Below are 21,636 nucleotides of genomic sequence, written 5' to 3'. Positions count from 1 at the left end.
CATGTGTGACTCAAATCGCCAAACAATTTTCAATCATCCAAGAGTCGCACTGAAGTGTCCTACTTGTTTTTTTATTTTTGATAGGCAAACAAATTTGTTAATGGCGGTCGAGATGATCAACCACAAGCAAGAACAAGATACAAAAAGTTATAGGAAGCAAAAAGCATCCCATCTAAAAACAAACGCCTAAAAAAAAACACCTATGAAAGCTACATCCAACTTACACCAAAATAAAACCAAACCTAAAATAAACAAAATCATCTCCTGATGAGGCCTTTTGATGCTCAAGAAAATTCTCTTGATCCTCTCCAACCAAGTACCCCAACAAATTGCAAAGGGGAGTAAGGCCCAAAGAGTTTTCTTTCTACTTGTGAACCCATTCGTGCTCCAACTCGAGAAAAGAGACAGAAGATAAAGGACAAACCCAACTCACATTGAAAAGTTGAAGAAAGTGAGCCCAAATCCTTTCCTTTCTGCAAAAGGACAATGAATAAGGATGATATCTATGGATTCCCCACTAACCAAACACAAGGACCAACGGTTCGGCATTATAAAACCCTGCCTTATGAGAAGATCAAGTGTGAGAATTTTACCGGACACCACAAGCCAAGCAAAAAAAGATACTTTTTAAGGAAATCTTGTCTTCCACATAGTGGAGACAGGGAAAAAGTCTACTTGATGGATCTCAAGAGCCGTCCTGAAAGAGCTTATTGAGAAACTTCTCACCTTGTTTCAGGTTCATTCCCACTTTTCCCCCCTTGAAGGCTCCAAACACAAATGGTCTAACTTAGCGAGCTCCTAAATCTCTTAGTCATTGAAGACTCGTCAACAAACTGAAGATGAGTTACTTGAGGACCTCCTGCCTTAACACCAAAACCCTTGATCTCCCCTAAATTTGCAGCTCTCTTCACCGACCTCCCAAAACTTCAGCCACTAACACAAAAAGGAGAGGAGACAATGGATCACCTTGTCTTAAACCACTGGAACTCCTAAAATGGCCTGTTGGACTCCCATTAATCAAGGCTGAGAAAGAAGCCGAATTACATGTCATTACCCAACCAATCCAAAACCCATCCATTGCATGATATACCTCAAGAAATCCCAAAACCCATTCGGCGGCTTGTTCACCTTTGGTAGGTTTGTATTTCCTTTCTTTCAACTGGTCCACTCAACCTCCGTTCTTGAATAGTGAAATTATCTGTACCTATCAGGAAAAAAAAAACCCAATTTACGTGGTCATAGACTTTATGGAGATCAATTTTGCACACCAAACTAGGGACTCCATCCCTCAGTCTTAAATCAATACCCCATTTAGAATTTGTCTTCCTTTTACAAACACTCCTTATTGTTAAGGAATGTAAAGACTGTTAAGGAATATAAAGACAGTCAGTGCATAAAATTTGTGATCTCCTTGAATTATGCACAGTCAACTTTTATTGTCTGGATTTCCATTTATATTGCAATGTAAATTAGGCAATGACAGTGTATAGGCTTTAATTTAGGATTCAAAATTGGTCTCTGTGCTGTATATATATGTATATATCCCTCTCCCTTCAATATATAGAAACCGTGATTTCTTTCATGGTATCAGAGCAGTAACGCTCCTGACAACCTTAGTTTTTCCCTTTCTTCTTCTAGCCAATATCTATGGCAGAAAAGCAAACCAAGCCTACGAATGACAAATATGACAATCCGAACGATCCTCTTTACCTTCACCACTCTGATCAACCTGGAGTTGTGCTTGTCACTCAATTATTGAATGAAGAAAACTACAGCACCTAGAGCCGTGCCATGCTCATGGCTCTCAGCATAAAAAACAAAGAAGGCTTCATCAATGGAACCATTCAAAAACCACCAACCACATCCACCACAGAACTCCAACAATGGACGCGCTGCAACAATCTCGTGAAATCATGGCTTCTCAATTCAATCTCACATGATATTGGAGCAAGTGTAATATACAACGAGGTTGCTCATGAAATTTGGACTGACTTGAAGGAGCGTTTTTCACGCATCAATAGTGTCCATCTCTTTCATGTTGAAGAAGCAATCCATGATTGTAAACAGGACAGCATGACCGTTGGTGCTTATTACACCGAGCTGAAGGGTCTTTGAGATGAACGAGACACACTGTGCTCTATTCCAACTTGCACTTGCGGCACTGTGAGAGAGGTTCTGCAGTTTCAACAAAGTCAAAAGACTATGAAGTTTCTCATGGGCCTTAATGAAGCCTACGCTGCAGTTCGGGGACAAATTCTACTAATGGATCCACTTCCCACAGTTAACAAAGCTCATTCTCTTATTCTCCAGGATGAAAGACAACGAGCAGTATTAAAGGGAAGTGCACCCGTGTCTGACATTACAGCTTTTGTTGTAAGGAACAACCCACGGAATTTTGAAAAAATTTCACACAAAAGAATCCTCATTTGAAGTGTGAAATTTGTGACAAATTTGGGCACACCTCAGAGACTTGCCGAGCACATCTTAAGTGTGATTATTGCGGCTGGAAAGGTCACACCATTGATGTGTGCCGGAAGTTGCAGAAGATGAACTCTGTCGGTGGTAAACCTGATCAACAAGAGCGTAAGAACTCTTCCTCTAAGATCAATCATGCTGATGGCAATACAGCAACACCTCCCACCTCCTTCACCCTCACAACAGAACAGTACCAAAATCTAATGACACTTCTCAACAGCAATAAGCCTAATTCCATGGCTAATCATGTTGGTAGTGCATCCGCTATGAGTGACCTCTCAGGTACAACCTTTTGTGCCTCTATTTTTGGTGAAGGAATGTGTTGGATACTTGACACAGGAGCCACAGATCACATGATTTGCTCCCTTGATTTGTTAACTACAAATTCTCCAGTTACCAACCGAACTCTCCACCTTCCCAATGGAGCAGTGGTTGCTGTCACATATATAGGCAGCATCCATTTTGACGATTTTGCATTGCATAATGTGCTTTGTGTTCCAACTTTTAAATTAAACCTGATTTCTATTAGCAAGCTTGTTCGAAGTTCCCATTGTCTTGCTATATTTACTAATGATGTTTGTATGCTTCAGGACCAACGATCGGGGAAGATGATTGGGACGGGAACTGAACGAAGTGGACTTTACTACCTTGATACTCCGAAGAAAATCAGATGCAGCTCAGTCACCGCAACAGTTTGTCATTCCTCGAGACTTTGGCATCAACGCATTGGTCATCCTTCAAATAGAAATCTTCGTTCGATTTCTCATTCCGTCAAAGACATGATTTTTTGTGATATTGACGATTGTTTAATTTGCCCATTAGCTAAACAGACTCGTTCTAAATTCCCATTAAGTTCTATCAATACTCATGCACCATTTGAATTAATTCATGTTGATATCTGGGGAGGGTACCATATTCCTACAATCAATGGGGCACGGTACTTTCTCACTATTGTTGATGATCATACTCGATGCACATGGGTTTATTTGATGCATCATAAATCAGACACCCAAAAATACATCACCACATTCATCAATCTAGTTGAGACACAATTTTCCTTGAAAGTTAAAATTCTTCGCAGTGATAATGGTTCCGAATTCACAATGACAAAATTTTATTCAGAAAAGGGAATCATTCATCAAACTAGTTGTGTCTCCACCCCACAACAAAATGGAGTAGCTGAACGAAAACACCGTCACCTTCTTAATGTGGCACGGGCCTTATTATTTCAAGCTAATCTTCCTAAGCAATTTTGGGGGGATGCTATCTTAGTTGCCACCTATCTCATCAACCGAACTCCTACACCAGTACTTAAAGGCAAAACACCTTTTGAGATGATTTTTCACAAACAGCCCACCTATGATCATTTACGAGTTTTTGGGTGCTTATGTTTTGCATCCACACGTTGTCTCTTCCTTGGGTACCCATATGGTCAAAAGGGATATCGGGTTTATGATCTCTCAACCGGTAAAATCGTTGTTTCACGTGATGTTTCCTTTCATGAGACCATTTTTCCTTTTCCTTCTTCCATTACAAATTCTCCAATGGTGCTTCCTCATAACCAATCACCAACATATGATGATGACATCTCCAATTCACCTTCTCCTTCCAATTCCAACACCGAACCATTTTCACAGGAACCTAACTCTCCAACTCCCTCCGCTGCCCCAAATTCCCCAATACCATCCTCTTTGTCACCCACATCGTCCTTCTCCCCTACCACACAAATTCCTCCCTCGCGGATGACACGTACTACACAAACACCTGGTTATCTTCGTGAGTATCATGTTGGTATTTCTCTTCCTTCAAGGAATGTTTCATCATCTAACTCGGAGTTGACTGGACCTACAGGTATCACTCACCCATTATCTGATGTGCTTTCTTATGATAAATTATCAACCAAACACCATGCCTTCACCATTTCCATTTCAGTCGAAACAGAACCACGATCTTTTGAACAGGCAGTCCGTGACCATAAATGGCGTCTTGCCATGCAACAAGAGCTTACTGCTCTCAAGGCTAATGGAACATGGTCTCTCCAACCATTACCTCCTTGGAAGAAGCTGGTTGGATGCAGATGGGTATACAAGATCAAATTCAAACCCGATGGTACTGTTGAACGTTATAAAGCTCGATTAGTAGCAAAAGGATACAGTCAAATAGAAGGACTAGATTACCATGAGACTTTTGCTCCAGTTGCCAAACTTGTGACTGTTCGTCTCCTTCTTGCTGTGGCATCAACTCAACATTGGCACCTTCATCAACTCGATGTCAATAATGCTTTCTTATATGGAGACCTTGATGAAGATGTCTACATGTCTTTACCCCCTGGTTTTGGACGAAAGGGGGAGACACGAGTTTGCAAACTTCACAAATCATTATACGGTCTCAAACAAGCTTCTCGTCAATGGTTTATCAAACTTTCAACAGCTCTCAAACAAGCTGGCTATCAACAATCCAAAGCTGATTATTCATTATTCGTCCGATCCCAAGGCGGTAAATTCACTGCTCTCCTTATTTATGTAGATGATGTTATTTTGGCAGGAAATAACCTACAAGATATTGAAGATACCAAGTTGTTTTTAAAGGATCAGTTTAAATTGAAGGATCTTGGACAATTAAAATACTTCCTAGGCATAGAGGTTGCTCGATCCAATAAGGGCATTGCTCTTTCACAACGGAAGTATGCTCTTGAAATTCTTGAGGATGCTGGATACCTTGGTGCAAAACCAGCCTCTTTTCCCATGGAACAAAACTTGTCTCTCAATGAGTTTGATGGTGACTATATTAGTGATCCTTCTTCATATCGAAGACTTGTTGGGCGGCTAATTTACTTAACCATCACACGGCCCGACTTAGCGTATGCAGTCCACATTCTAAGCCAATTTAGGGACAAGCCACGAGTTCCACATTTAGAAGCAGCTCATCGTGTGTTGCGTTATGTTAAACACACGCCAGGCCAAGGAATTTTTCTTCCTACAACTAGTTCCATCAAATTAAATGCTTTTTGCGATGCAGATTGGGCTAGGTGTCGTGACACTCGACGATCAGTTACTGGATACTGCATATTTCTTGGCAAATCATTAATTTCTTGGAAAACCAAAAAGCAAACCACGGTGTCGCGATCCAGTGCAGAAGCTGAATATCGATCCATGGCTGCAACTTGTTGTGAGATTACTTGGTTGAAATACATTCTACAAGATTTGGGCATCAAGCATTCACATCCTGCAAATCTATATTGTGACAATCAAGCAGCACTCCACATTGCTTCAAATCCGGTTTTCAATGAGCGAACAAAACACATAGAAATTGATTGTCATCTCATACGAGAAAAGATTCAAGAAGGAATGATCAAAACAGCTCACATATCCACATCACATCAGCCAGCCGACATTTTTACAAAGCCATTGAGCTTGTCACAATTCTCAACTTTACTTGGCAAGTTAGGAATTATCAACATACATTCCAAACTTGAGGGGGAGTGTTAAGGAATGTAAAGACTGTTAAGGAATATAAAGACAGTCAGTGCATAAAATCTGTGATCTCCTTGAATTATGCACAGTCAACTTTTATTGTCTGGATTTCCATTTATATTGCAATGTAAATTAGGCAATGACAGTGTATAGGCTTTAATTTAGGATTCAAAATTGGTCTCTGTGCTGTATATATATGTATATATCCCTCTCCCTTCAATATATAGAAAAGAGAATATTGATTTCTTTCACTTATGCCAAGCCTTTCACTCTAGCAATCACTTCTTTCAGCCTCAACGCCAGAACCTTTGAGATAATTTTATAAGTTGAGCTCACCAAACTAATTAGGCTGAAATCCGATATATTCTCTGTCCCTTCCTTTTTCGGAATCAACACCAATGAAATGTCCTATTGTAGTACAATTCTATTCATAATTCACAACACCAACAACCTAAGCATTGGAAGATCACAACTAGAAGATAAAGACAACCAACCAGCAAACAATTCCAAGCTATAACATTAGAGTGGTTCCTACTGAATAAATGGTTTAATGGCTAGCAAGTAAAATTTCATTCACTTCCTAAAATCAATAAGAACACAAGGCAAAATACTTGACAAGGATATTATAATTTATAACAGAAATGCATATCCCAAGAAAATTAACATTCACAATATAACTCTATAAAATGGAATGGATATTAGGGTTTACCAGATTGTAAATGTAAATGTAAATGTGATTAGAGTTGGAGCTTGAGTAGTTCTTTTTCTTCGCACAGGTAGTTAAGAATGTAAGGGGTGACTCGAACCACAGCCACCCATACCCCAAACATCGTCACATGCGTCCTCATCTGCTTCAGAGCCTCAGCCTTCTCTGGCCTCTGAGGAAACGCTCCCAAAAACATCTCTCTCTCTCTCTCACCCTAGCGCGCAAATTTTAGTTTTTGTGGCTTGTCAGGTTTGAGTTCACGGTTTTAGACTCTCACGAGTAACTCGGTTGTGAGCCGGCCCAACATCAACACGGTTTGAGTCTTTATAATTCTGATACAAGAATCGAGTATAACTTCCTCTCCACAGCTCCTCTGTCCTGGCAAAAGTGTTATTCGTTACTCGAATAAAATAAGTTAAAGAAACTTCGACTAAAACAAAATAAAGAAAAATTACTTTAAAAAAAAAAAAAAGGCTAAATATTTTTATATTTATAAAAATAAAAATAAATTTTTTTTTTTTTTTTTAAATTAACAGAAACAAATTAAGTCATAGGACTTGAACAATCCAGCATTTAATTAACTCATTGGACTGTCCAGTTAAAGTACATTGTTTTACCAAAAATGTCATCCAAATGATTAAAACGTTGGACTATCCAACATTCCAATGTTTTAATAACTTGCTTTATTTAGCATCCATTCAAAACATTGGACAGTCCAATGAGTTACTAAAACATTGGACTGTCGAACGACTTAATTCCTTTTTGATCATTTTTGAAAAAAATAGATTTTTTTATAAATATTAAAATATTTAACTTTTATTTTAATAATTTGCCTTAAAATAAATAATCATCCATTGTCATGCTTATGACTATTTTTTTTTTTTTTATATAACCAAGTATCCCTGTAGATAGTGGATCAGATCCATATATGGGCTTTATCTAGTCCATAAACCGTTGTCTTATCCAAGGACTAGTCCCAAGTCACACATCACATGCACTAGATAAGTGAGGTGCGTCATTGTGGGGGGCCTGAAAAACTAATGAATGAAATAATATAGTATTTGACGTTGCATAAACAAATAATGATGGATAATTGTAGTGAATTTGAAAAGAGAGAGACAAAATAATGGATTTTAAGTTGATAGGGAAGTTTCATAAATACATGGCTGATTATAGTATTGATTATTTTGATTACTTTTTTAGTAATTCTGATTTTATTTATGTATTTATTAGTATACTTAGGTTATTATTATTTATCTATTCAACCTCATACAAACTACAGTAAAAGGTAAGTGTATGGTCGGAATCCGACGTACGGTTGCGATGGACCCAACTGCACTGATCCGAAATCGTTCCTAGTGCTCCCTTCTCATGGTGGCATGGTACCTGCTAAAACCACTCCGACGCTCAAGTTAGAGAAGCAGATGAATAGTTTATTAGTCTCCTTAACGTGCTAGACTCTAATCTCTCCAGTCGGATCCCCTCCAATAGTGCTTACTATGCTATTTATCCCTCCTAACCATTTCTATGGTTTCCCCCTCTATAGGTTGTAATCATGGAATCCCTGCTAATTTTGCAGGATTGTTTACCTAATCGTGATCCTTTGGTTCGACCATACTTATCTGTAAAGATCCACTCCGGGATCTCCAAGATTGGTGTGCATGTAACAGTTTTACGATTATTGTATGACCTAACCTACCCTACTTGGCAAATTTGATTAGGCTCATTACGACCTAGCCTGCCTTGCTTGGTAGGCCTGATCAGGCTTATTGTTGTGTTGCTCTGCCAGCCAGGCTAGGGAGGTCTTGGCTTTGACCTGCCTGCTGGTAGGGTTGCGCCCTGTAAATTATTCTACGCTTGGTACCACTTAGCTAACTAGGACACGTGTATAACTTAGATTAATGTGCAATTATTTCTCTCTACAGTAAGAATCAAATTAAATTTTTAATAATTTTTTTAAGAGTGTTGAACTTAGATTAATACCCAATCCAATCTTGTATGGAATTTTTGTTGTTCCCCTTCTCTGTGGTCAAATATTTGAATGTTTTGTTGTATGTACTATGTATCCAAAACTAGAATTAATCCCACATCAAATTTTTGACATATTTTGAATCATTGACTATGGGTTTGGTTATTGTTATTAGTCCCCCCAATTAGTCATCAGTCTGATAAGTGTAAATGTATTGTGTGGACAATTTTTTTGAAGAAAATTTTGAAGTCAACAACCATTTGCTCTGCCTTTTCTCATTATAATAGTAATAATAAGATAAAGGTGCGAATGAGAAGGGAATGAGCGATCCAGTAAACAAAAAAATAATCATTCATCTCTTGCCGTATAACCGATTCTATTCTTTTTATATTATAAAATAAGAATCGTGATAATCTGACTTAGGCACGTGCCATACTTAATCAACGCCTCTGACATGACAAGTTTGGGGATTGTGGATTTGCATCCCTCAAGATACATAAGTGTACCTTTTTATGGGGAAGCTCGATTTTGTATCCTGAGGAATGTACATCTACAGTCCCCCAAGCTTGTCACGTCTAGGGGTGTCAATGGGTACCATTTAATCGAAATCAAATCAGAACTGACCACGGTTTCGAATCCCTTTTTATTGGAATTGAATAGAGTTGGGTCTAAAATGGAATTAAACAGATAGGAACTGGAACCATTAGGTCCTATCCAATGGGTACTCGTGAGTATTCGGAATCGATTTATTTTTTCATTTCTTTCTGTACTATAAATGATTTAAGTGTTTTTTTCTTTTCAAAATAAATGCATGTTATATAAAATTCTTCAATTTTTCATATAAATTATCAATTGGATCTTAAAATGAGTTCCTCTTCTAAAAATTTATTACTTTGAACAAAAATAAATTTCTATTTTTGAAAAAAATCATTAATTTGCATCTTTAGTATAACAAAATATAACTAAGTCAATAATATATTAATTTTTTGAAAGAAAATATATTTTATGATGATTTGAAATATTTTGTTTTCTCATTTGATTCTTGAGAATTGAAATCAGACCCAGAATCAAACTAAATATAATGATTATAGTTCTAAATTCCTTAGGAACAAAACCAAAACCGACCCATTGACACCCCCTAATCAAATCAGGGGTGCCGACTAAGTATGCCACGTGCCTAAGTCAGATTATCACAACTCATAAAATAATGCAAACAATTTTCCAAATTGATAAGTGGTACCATAAAAACTCTTTTTCTTTGAAGCTGACATGGATGTGATACAAGTGCACCAAAAGGGGAACTAAAGCCTTAAGAAAAATGAAAATTTCAAAACACGATACTGTATTCACGTATTTTCTATCTTTTTAATAAGGTGCAATAAGTAAATATTAGAGTGCCAATAGATCTTCTAAAAAATTTAGGGTGATTTAGACATTACTCCCCCACTATCAATATTAGAGATACCTTTTGTTTTCAAAAACAAATGGTAACATTTCCCATATATATATATATATATATATATATATAATGGTTCACCAGCCCTAAAGTTTGTCAAACATTGTGTCAAACATTTTTCAAAACATGGGTTAGAAGCTTTGGAATGAGCTGATTTTTTGTGAGGATAATCTCTCCAGTGAAGAGATCATCCTCTCCAAAAATCAGCTCATTTTGAAATTTCTAACCCTAGTTTACAAATTGAAAAGTCGTGGACCGTCCAATTTTTATAAATCATTTTTGATGGGGTTAGAAGTTTTGGAATGAGCTGATTTTTGGTGAGTATGATCTCCTCATCATAGAGATCATCCTCACAAAAAATCAGCTCATTCCAAAACTTCTAACCCATGTTTTGAAAAATGTTTGGCAAACTTTAGGGCTGCTGAACCACTTCCTATATATATATATATATGTATGGGTCAGGTTCAAACGACAACCATTTCAACACACATATAGACAACGTGTTTTGTCTTATATGGGCAAAAATGTTTGGAATCGGCTGATTTTTTGTGAGGATGATCTCTGTGGTGAGGAGATCATCCTTGCCAAAAATCAGCTCATTATGAATCTTCTAGACCGTCCAATTTTTGTTGAAAAATTATAGACCATCCAATTTTTGTAAATCAATTTTGATGGGGTTACAAGTTTTGGAATGGGATGATTTTTTGCCAGGATGATCCCCTCATCACAGAGGTCATCCTCACAAAAAATCAGCCCATTCCAAACATTTTTGCACATATAAGACAAACACGTTGTCTATATGTGTGTCGCAATGTGTGTCGCAGGAACCCGACCCATATATATATATATATATATATATAGAGAGAGAGAGAGAGAGAGAGAGAGAGAGGTTCAGCAGCCCGTTATGGTGCCACACATGGTGCCATGCATTTTTTGTAAATTACTTTTGATGGGATTACAAGTTTTGGAATAGGCTGATTTTTTGTGAGAATGATCTCTACGGTAAAGAGACCATCCTCACCAAAAATCAGTTCATTTTGAAACTTCTAACCCAAGTTTACAAGAAGAATCGTGGACCATCCAATTTTTGTAAATCACTTTTGATGGGGTTAGAAGTTTTGGAATATGCTGATTTTTGGTGAGGATGATCTCCTCATCATAGAGATCATCCTCACAAAAAATCAGCTCATTCCAAAGCTTGTAACCCATGTTTTGAAAAATGTGTGACACCATGTGGGGCACCATAATGGGGCTGCTGAACCGCTCCCATATATATATATATAACAACAGGGTAAGACACCTGTCATATAGAAAACACAAGGGATACTCTCAACTTCAAACATCTACTAATGATGGTCCAGCACTCGGACCACACATTTCTCACAACCATCGAGTTTGCAATATCTGTGAGAAAACCAAAATTCTTTCTAATCCTACATTATAAATGACTGATAATAACAATTTGACAAATACTTCCATCAGGAGGGAGCACCCACGGCGAGTCAAACACATAAATATCAGTGCCAAACACATAAACGCATGCAGGGAAGTTCGGCGGATGACATTAAATAGTTCATGTGAAGATTGCAAAGCCCAGAAAGCAGATATATTTGTATGATGAGACATAAGAAAATTGGCATTAGAAGATCAGAGAACCAAGAAAATTGATAAGTTGTTAAACTCGTCACTATTATTTCATAAAACCAATTGGATAATAGCTCAACATACAGCATAATCAAATTTGCAGGTCCAACAACAAATGATACAAATCAAGAGTCGTTCATGTTGCAACAAGAAAAGAACCCAAAGCCACTGAAGATGAAGAGAGTCTAGAGGAAATGCAGTAGTAGAGCCCAGACGGGATAGACCAACAGAAGAATGATGCCTAATGTGTTTGAGATACCATGACTCTGTGTGAAGGAGTTTCTGAACCCACCAGACGCACGGATGTGCTCTTGCAACAGGTAACACCCAATTATAAGACATATCACAACACCAACCCAGCTGTCCCTCAGGGTGTGAGCAAAAAAGTTGGGAGCCACCACTAGAAGAAGAATCAAAGATCCAGGGATCTCCAGCCAGTCTGCACCCATATTTATCACCAATAATCACAATCAGAATCAGTAGCTAAACCAGCTTGATTGCATGTAAATAATTACAAGCCTACCTCACATACATGTGCATGCATCAATCCATCTGTGTGTGTACCGTGTATCTGTTTGCTAATGTATGTTAGTGAGTGCATGAGTCGTGAAGTTTTTCCCCATATGCAAGTATCATATGTGCATCATACCGCACATATGCATGTAGGAGGATGTGTACAATGTCAGGCAGATACATCTAATTGGGCAACTCAGATTGAACCATGAAGACAGTTCAGATTTACAAAAAAATGAATGGAAGAATGAAACATTTTACTGAAACATCATACAGCACTCATTCTTGTTACAGAAATGATCAATGTGTTTTATGTGAAATCTAAGCTCCACCACTGAACAAAACTTACTTATTGGGTTTAACTAGGAAACCTGAAGATGCAGGTAATGCCGTAATGGGACTAATGATTTGAGGGTCCAACTTGGGAGATCTCCATGCCAAATTTAGACCTAATCCAATGATAGAATAGTGTTCTAAAATCTCTACCAACTTGTAACCAGAGATGGTATTACAATCGGTATAAAGAGCGATGTTTCAGACCATTCAATCAGGTCAATTTTGCTGAGGTTGATCCCCTGCGTGAGAGCCATCAAATGTTGTGGGTACCAACCCTATGTACAACATCCCACTAAAGGGATACCTTAAATTTTCCAGAGATAAGAGAACGAGAAGCACCAATAAAGTTCCCGACAATGGATACGGAATACAAGATTCAATGTTGTGGTTTTAAACAAGGCATACATTTTGGTGCAAGATACATTGGTAAGCAAGATCCAACATCCCCAATCTATGAGACAAGTATGTTAGAATTCCTCTTCACAAAGTTGGGCCTACATATATCAAATCATATAGATATAATAAGTCATATTGAGCATAGGAAACACTGGTTGGTCACACTTTAAGTCATGTTCAATCAAGACATGACAAGGGTTCATGGCATAATCTCACGCATACATTTGATGGGTAGAAACCATGTGGAAAATGCGTCTCCCTTTTAGATGTGTAGAAATAGCGTTGCCCTTCATGGCATTTACCATCTTCTAATGATGGGTGAAAATAAGTAGGGTTTATAAATAAATAGGGTAAGTGGTCCCCATCCTACTTTGCACAATTGAAAACATGATCCCGTCACTTATCAAATAGAAATAAAAAATTGTTCCCACCAATGTGTTACATAGGAGAGATGTTAGAAGGAAGATCATAGCTGTCAAAGTAGCGATCAAGAAAATTGACAGTCAAGATCATTGAAACAGGTATGCATAAACCATTCTTTCACTCTCGATCATGATTGAGAATCCTAGATGAATCGAAATTCAATAAAGTAACCACATCTCAACTCTTTTCTAACCAGGTATTGGAAGAGATGTATAAAATTCGAAAATCCTTTTCTATGGTAATTCAGAAATTTCATACCAGCAGAAGTTGATCAATGAATCAAAACATAACCAAAATCACTATCTGGTGAAAGATGCCAGGTAATGATTATTTACATTGTCCCATTCCACGGTGGTCACATGAACACATTTAGATATGTTCCAAAATTTTCTTGTCACATCTATTGTCTTGATTCTCTTCCTTCAACCCCTCCCCTTTTCTGATCTTCACCCCATGAGCTTGGTAGGGGGCAACATTCAAGATAATCTCCAAAATGCTAGCATTACATCTTAGAGATGTGATGGATAGCATTATTGCCTTGGAGCAGGGAACCTATGTTAAATGTCACCATATTTTGGATAGTATGCTCATAGCCAATGATTACATTGATTCAAGGTGCAAAGGTAAAATCCCCAGGGTGGTGTGCAAAGTGAATTTAAAAAAAAATTCGTGACCATGTTTTTTTGAAATTTCTTGAGGTCATGTTGGGAGGGTGAGGATTGAAACCTAGGGGGCGTTTGTTTCGGATTCTAGAATCTGATTCTGGCTCATAATCAGATTCTAGAATCTGATGTATCGTTTAGTTCAGATTATCAACCTGATTTTTTCATAATCAGGAACCAAAACCATGCAGAATCAGAAACAGTTCTTAGACAGTCTCTCTTGATTTGCACAGACTATCCACTTATGACAATCTTGAAATACATCTTGCAATAATAATATTAATAATAGTAGTAGTAGTAATAATAATAACAAAAGCAACAACAACAACAGCACTAATAATAATATATTATTATTTATAATTATAGTTAACAACAATAACAACAATAATAATAATAATAGCTTTTGAAATACAAACACAAAATCATCATAATTTTTTGGGTAATCTTACTACATTTATTAACGTATAATTGACTTGAAAACTAATATAAAAAGACTTAAATGTCAACTTTTTGAACTCTTTCCAAAAATCTTTGATTTTTTTCTCTCAAATATCCATTATCTTCAATCTCTAGGACATGTATTCTTACTCTTATCTTCAATCTCAAGAGGTGTAATTGGGTAATTTCTTTTTTCCACAAGATCTATTTCCAAAAAAAATGTTAACCAAACGAGATTTTGAATTCTGAAAATCAAGTTCTATAATCTGATTTTGAAAATCCATAATCAAAATGGAGAATCGGGTTCTACAATCCGAACCAAACGCCCCCCTAGTGGACATTCTGGATTATGAAATGTGTTACATCATCATCTTTCTCAAACTTGGTGAGTGGTAGTCTAGCCGGCTACTTCTAGAGTTCTAAAGGTTTGTGATGGGGAAATCCATTCTCTCCTCTTCCTATTCAATATAGCGGTTGAACCATTGGGAGTAATGATCAGGAGAGCTATGTCAAATCAAAATCTATTTTACTTTTCAAGGTATAACAGGCCTATGATCACTTATCTTTAATTTCTTTATCATACTTTAGTTTTCTTAGATGCATCCATTGACCATGTCCAATTTCTAAAAAGGCTCCTGTGTTGTTTCAAGGTAGTGTTGGATTTGAATGTGAATTTGGCTAAAAGTAAGGTTTTTGAAATTGGCTCAACTTTGGACCTTCCAGCTTTAAAAAAATCAACGGGCTATGATATGGGCATGTTGTGGGCTCCCTTTAGGAGTACCTTAAATGAGTAAGGCCATGTGGGATCCTGTGATTGAGAACTTCAAAAGGAGGTTGGGTTTGTGGGAGACAAAATTTCTCTCCAAAAGTAGGGAAATGACTCTAATCAAAAGCTCTCAGGAAAGTATCCTAGTTTACTCTCTGCATCTTTGTTTAAATTCTGGGAAGCGTGGAATTGAAATTCAAGAATTAATTAGTGATTTCTTGTGGAATGATAGAGGTTCTCGGAAATTTCATCTTATGGAGTGAAATTTTATTTGCTTGCCAAAGACATCAAGAGGATTAGGCTTTAGAAGAACCAAGTTGTCTAACTTCACATTTCTTAGAAAGCGGTTATGGAGATTTGGATTTGAGAAGGATTCTCTGGCAGAGAGTGATTCAAGCAAAGTAGAGTTCTGATGATGAACTTGGATAGCTAGGCTACGAGAACCTTGTATCATTGTGGGGTGTGGAAAGGAATAATGAAGGTTCTTCCAAAGTTCTCAAAAAGGATTTCCTTTAGAATAGGGAGGGGCAACAACTTCTCGTTCTAGGAGGATTCTTGGAGTATCATGACTCCTCTAAAATCTAAATCCCAAGTGTATTTTCCATCTCTTCAGATTCAAGGTTTTTTATGATTTGGGATGGACCAAATTTGGACTTCATTTATAGAAAGAAATTTGGACTTCATTTATAGAAAGAACTTCAACCATTGGGAGCTTAAGTAGGCTACTGACCACATTCATAGTGTATCATTTTTGCCTAACTGCATATAGACCTTTTAGAGGACGATGGTCAAGTTTGGGTAAATCTCGAGATGGACTATTCTCTGTCCTCTTTTTTACAATGTTCTATTACCTCCCTTTCTAGCTTCCCAGATTACATGGTTTAGGGCCAAGAGTTCTTTACAAAAGTTGTTTCATCTAGTACACAGCTCTAAATAGAATTGTTATCTTAGACCATATTATTTTCTGAGGCATCATTGGTTAATTACTTATCTCTTTGTAAGGCTAGCAGTAAAATTGTTCTTCACATTCTTATTCATTACAGTTTTGTGTCTTCGATTTGGTATCACTTCCTATCTTTGCTCAAAATTGCGTGTTTTTTTTCCATCTTTCTATTGCATGTGTATTCCAACCTTGGTACTCAATGGCTCATTGAAATTTCTCTAAAAGGAAATGATTCTTTGGAACTTGACTCCTTCTGCAGTGTGCTCAATCGTTTGGAGGGAAATGAACAACTGTTTATTCAAAAGGAAAGAAAGCACCATCCAAGAAGTCATCATAAACACTGTGGGGTACATTGTATTTCGGTGTAAAACCTTCAAGGAATTTAAAGGTGTTCTCTTTGAGGACTTCTTGCTCAGGAGGGATCAGATTTGTTTCAAGGTCACCCAGGGAGTTCGTTTGAGGTTTGAGCGGATTTCCAGTTCTGGTTGATTTATTTTGTTTTTTTTTTTGTTTTTTTAATACTTTTGGTTTTTCTCTTCTTTGTAGATAGGTTGATTGGCCGCCTCATTTTCTTTCTTTAGTAAAATCTCTACTTATAAAAAATATATATATATATATATATGTCCTGGAATAACTAAATAACTCCAATTTGGATATCGTATAGTGACGATGAATATCCTAAATAACTAGCAGATCTATGTTGAGTTTAGTCCCACATCGGACACTCATTGCCTTGTTTCTCTCCTTATAAGCACATGGGCCCCTCCACTCATTGCCAATTGGTTTTGAGTTGGACCCCCAAGCTTATCAATCCAGTGATATAAGCAACACTTGTTACATCGTGACTTGCAAAGGATGCAAGCCCGTTATCAATCTGATTGTAAATTTGAAAGGAGGAACCAGCAATAGTGCATGGCAACAAAATGAATAAGAAAGGTAGAATACGGTATATCAAAGAGACTAAAGATGACTTGGTTTTCACAATAGGAGTTTAAAGTACTATACTGCATTCACTATAGAGTATGGCATCTATATGGTAGATCAAGAATGCTTGAGAAAGTATACAGACCATACCTGGGAAGTGTCGTGGAAAGAAGAGTCGCAATACAACTGTAATGAAAGCAATCCACTTTCCAAACTCCCCCCTGCACCAAAATCATCTACATTTAGTAGTTGTTATGAAAGAAAAAAACCCAAAGAAACAAAAGTGCATTAACACTATGCATAATCACCTTAACAAATGGAACAATCCCAAAGGAAGAGTGAAGAAGATGTAAGGTACTAAAAGTGAAGTCAGCATGTTTGTCCTCCAGTTTGTTCGATCCAAGATCAACAAATAGCTGCAGTAAGCAAAAAGGGTGTTAAGTAGAGGGGGGAAAAAATATTGCACCAAATGGCTCTGATGAGGATTTGAAGTGGGTACTAATTAATTGTTCAAAAATAAAGCAGGCATTGTAACCAAAGCTTTTGCTACCTAAATTTTTTTAAGCAAAAGCTTTACTTTATTTTTTTAATTCACTTCAGCAACGACAAGCAATCTAACATTTAGTGTGCTAATTAAGATACCGCTATGTTAATTCTCTATCACACTCTTATATGAGCAAATATTATAGTGGATTTTGTCTTTGATACTGCAGACATTAAGCTTTTTCCATAATGCGAATGTAATGCTTTAATGTAAAAACACAACAATGGTTTATGAGAATACAATATAAGAAATAGTTTCCACATAAAGTCAGTAGAAAAACCAAAGAAAACTGAATTTAGTGACTCTAACAACTGCAACATTAACTCTGCATGTAAGATTTAGTGTCTAGAACATAATAGTGTTGTAGATAAAAGCTGGCTTAGAACACAAAATCAAAATTCAGGGGATATAACAATGCCCATTCTTTGATGGCACAACATGTACTTTCATCTGAGTTTTAGCAATGGAATGAGACAACGTTTAGCATTCATACGTAGAAAATATATCAATGTTTTACACCAATTCGAACACTAAATACCAGAGAAACCACAACAAATTATTGAAAAGAAGATTAGAATAATAAAATAATAATGTAACAAATATGACAATTCAAGCACAAATTTTTGCCAGCAATTACCAAGGAAAAAAAAAATAAGGTGATGAATTTTCGTGTACATCTTACAGGCATCCTAAGTTCATAAAAAACATGTACACCTAAATCTGGATTTATGGCGAATCAATCTAGAACAACCAATTCCAATTTGATAGGTTACCAAAAAACAAACATAACAATTGGAGGATCTTTCCCTTCCAGTCAATGGATCTTCCTGTGACTATGACCATATTTCTACACATCATAAAAATGCAGCAAATAACTTCAAAATATATGGAATTTGGGCCAAACTCTATGTCATCTAATTTAATCCTACTCTCGCACTGATCTAATTCAAATTCCATTTCATGAAAATGATTTGGTGTACCTCTATACATCTTATTACAATGCATCATAACCTAACCCTATAACACCCTCCTGCAAACTCACGTCGTTAAAAAATTGTTGTAAACTTGACAAAATCTGAATCCTTGAAATATGTTACCATCTTGTAAGATAAGAACCACTTTTGCCAAATATTTATTTTCGATGAAAATCCGGGAGATTGTTGAAGAAACATTATTTTGTCCTCGATGAGATGATGTTTGCAAAGTGATTGACTGTGGAGAGAGATGATGGATCGCATGCCTATAAAAAGGATGAGGAAATAACTCAACTTAAATGGACCTCGATTGGGACCAAGATCGATTTAGGTTAGACCAAAACCTCTCCGGTTTTAATACAAAAATGAGATTGGGAATATATGAGCCAAGATGAGCTTCATCATGAAGGATTTAGAGGCTCAAAATAGATAGTGAACTTGATCATTGGGGATTCATCATGAAGGATATATATATATATGTATTATTACACAAAGTAAGAGTTTGGGTTGAATTTTATGGGCACATTTTTTTTTTTTTGCGAAATTTCGTTGCAACAGACCAAACGTTGGGCTTAGGTGACTTGGTTCTTGTGTTAATAGTCGATAACTTTATGGGCTTAGCAAGTAAAACCCACACTTGAGAAAGGGAGCATGACAAAGAAGATTCCTCTAGTGTAAGGGCTATTGGAAGGACCCATTATTGTCACTTGCCCATAAAAGAGGTTCTCCCCAAAAAGGCTCAGCACTGCAAGATATTGAAGGATGGCTCTACAAATCCTAAAGCTCTTCCTAATCCTTTTGCTAGCTATGAATTGGTAGTTGCTAATTTTTAAATTAGCAAAATAAACAAAAAAAACTCCCCCCTAAAGAGAGAATAATGGACCACAAATTTGATATGGAGGAAATCTTTAACAAAGATCTCTATGGTGATGTCCTGAGCAAGGAACGAATGTGAGATAGACAAGCTCACAAGCTTTTAATAAGGATGTTGAGTTTAGTCCCACATCGGACACAAATTGCCTTGTATCTCTCCTTATAAGCTCTTGGGCCTCTCCACTCAATGCCAATTGGTTTTGAGTTGGCCCCAAATTTATCATGGTATCAGAGCGGGTCTCCTCCACGTCACCCGATTCATAACTCCATGTGCTTTGGCCTAGTCCGATGTGGGACTAAACTCAACAAAGGGTGTAGAAGGATTTCAACCATGATGAATTTGCTGATCTGCATAGACTATTTAATAATAATTATAATAAAAAAAAAAAAAAAACTTGTGATGGCAAATGAAATTAAATAATAATTTCTTTTGTCTTCACAGTTGGGATCAACTCATGTTTGATTATTCTTCTCCGCCATGAAGGAAAGAGGTGAACTTGCGATGGCAAATGAAATTAAATAATCATTTCTTTTGTCTTCACAGTTGGGATCAACTCATATTTGATTATTCTTCTCGGCCATGAAGGAAAGAGGTGGGGCCAAAAATAGGGAAATAAGATTGGTGACAGTGAAGTAAGGCATGACCTGCTCTGATACCATGTAAGAATGGAAATTATAGTAATTTTCTTCAATGATTTACAAAGAATTGTACAAAAAATTCTAATCTAATACAATCTTATCTTCATGGAAATGATTTGGTGTATATATTATATCGGACTGCCGATTTAGAGAAACAAGTCTAAAAATTCAAGCCGAGCAAAAATTTAATGAGAAACTCAAGATCTGATTTGTTATATATATAAAAGAAAAAGAAAACAATGAGACAGATATAAATCTACCGAGAAAAAACAAGATCAATAGAGCTTCAATTCTAACTTTCGAACAGTAGATTTTGAACCGATAATCGACAGATTTAAAAGAAAACCCGGTTGAATTATAAAAACAAGAGCAAACAGCAAAGAGAACTCACATTGCAGCGAAAGAAGCCACCCATCGCAGGAATGCAGTTCCAAACCCTAGGCCTCTCAGTTTCATGGCATCATTAGCAAGCTTCTTCGCTGCGATCTTAAGCTCGTTCAGGTCTGAAGAGAGCAATTCGTTTGTCGTTGAATCGGTTTTCATGGCCAAATACTCCATTCTTCCCATTTTGTTTTTCTTTCCAGATCGAGTGGAAAACTTGCAGCGGAACAGATTATAAGCTATTGTGTCTGAAAATAAAAATAAACAGCGACTGTAAATAAGAGCGAGAGATTGAGAATGTTTGTTAAGGACGATTGTGGCACCGCCACGTGTACGAAACGTGAAGGTTCATGCCGCACTCTTCTCACTCTTGCCCAGCTTGCGCATACTCGTTCTTCCATCACTTAAAATAGGAAAATGTTAACTACCTGTCTTTTAAACTGTGTTCAACACTGAGCTGACCTGGCAGTGCAAAGAGAACTTTTGATTTTGTAAACTGGTATCGCAAGAAAATAAATCTATGATTATCTGTGCTTTACCAGGTCAGATCAGTGTTGAACGCAGTGTCTAATTACGATAACACTCAGTTACCAATGAAGGGATATTAGCTTTTATAGGGATCAGTCATGTTCTCGAAGAATCCTAAAGAAATATATACTAATCAATACCGATACAATTTACCATATTATATTTAGGCTTCAATGGCAACCGAGATAGCGAAATGTGGATGTTTAACTTCAGACAATAATTATCCTCGTACTTAGGGTTCTTTTTAAAATAATTTTATCACAGGTGGACTTTTTCATAATAAAATTTGAGAGCTTAACCCACTCAGCAATTTATATATTATATATTGTAGATGGTGCAAAATATGAATACCCAACGTAAGGTGATGTGGAGTTGACATCAATCTGAGGGTCAACTATGGCAGTGTCCACGTGGAAGAAAAAGACAACAAACTATCATGCCAAGCACTCCATCTGGCACGATGACGACAACGATGGGAACACCTTTGTCAATAAAATTTCTCTAAAATTTTGGAAAGTTACTTGACTGAAGGTTTCTTTTTGAACACGGCTTAATTTTACTGTAATAACTTGA

General features: G+C 36.9%; 2 protein-coding genes across 2 annotated transcripts; one reads left to right on the top strand and one right to left on the bottom strand.

Moving 5' to 3' along the window:
* The first annotated feature begins 1,797 nt into the window (after positions 1 to 1,797).
* Positions 1,798 to 2,115, top strand: LOC147407277 (uncharacterized). The gene has a single exon (XM_086432599.1). The coding sequence runs from the start codon at positions 1,798 to 1,800 to the stop codon at positions 2,113 to 2,115; it is 318 nt and encodes a 105-aa protein (XP_086288725.1).
* A 9,628-nt stretch (positions 2,116 to 11,743) lies between these two features.
* LOC147407276 (cold-regulated 413 plasma membrane protein 2-like) lies at positions 11,744 to 20,936 on the bottom strand. The gene is made up of 4 exons (XM_086435755.1): positions 20,546 to 20,936; positions 17,433 to 17,540; positions 17,275 to 17,345; positions 11,744 to 12,162 (listed from the first exon to the last, which is right to left on the bottom strand). Exons 1-4 carry the CDS (start codon positions 20,719 to 20,721, stop codon positions 11,909 to 11,911), a joined length of 609 nt encoding a protein of 202 aa, XP_086291881.1. The 5' UTR covers positions 20,722 to 20,936; the 3' UTR covers positions 11,744 to 11,908.
* Positions 20,937 to 21,636: the final 700 nt, after the last annotated feature.

This window comes from Akebia trifoliata, chromosome 3 (assembly GCF_017979445.1).
Source record: "Akebia trifoliata isolate Shusen 1 chromosome 3, ASM1797944v1, whole genome shotgun sequence".
Taxonomy (NCBI): Eukaryota; Viridiplantae; Streptophyta; class Magnoliopsida; order Ranunculales; family Lardizabalaceae; genus Akebia; species Akebia trifoliata.
The sequence above is the reverse complement of the archived record's forward strand: the minus strand, read 5'-3'. Positions and strand labels throughout refer to the sequence as shown.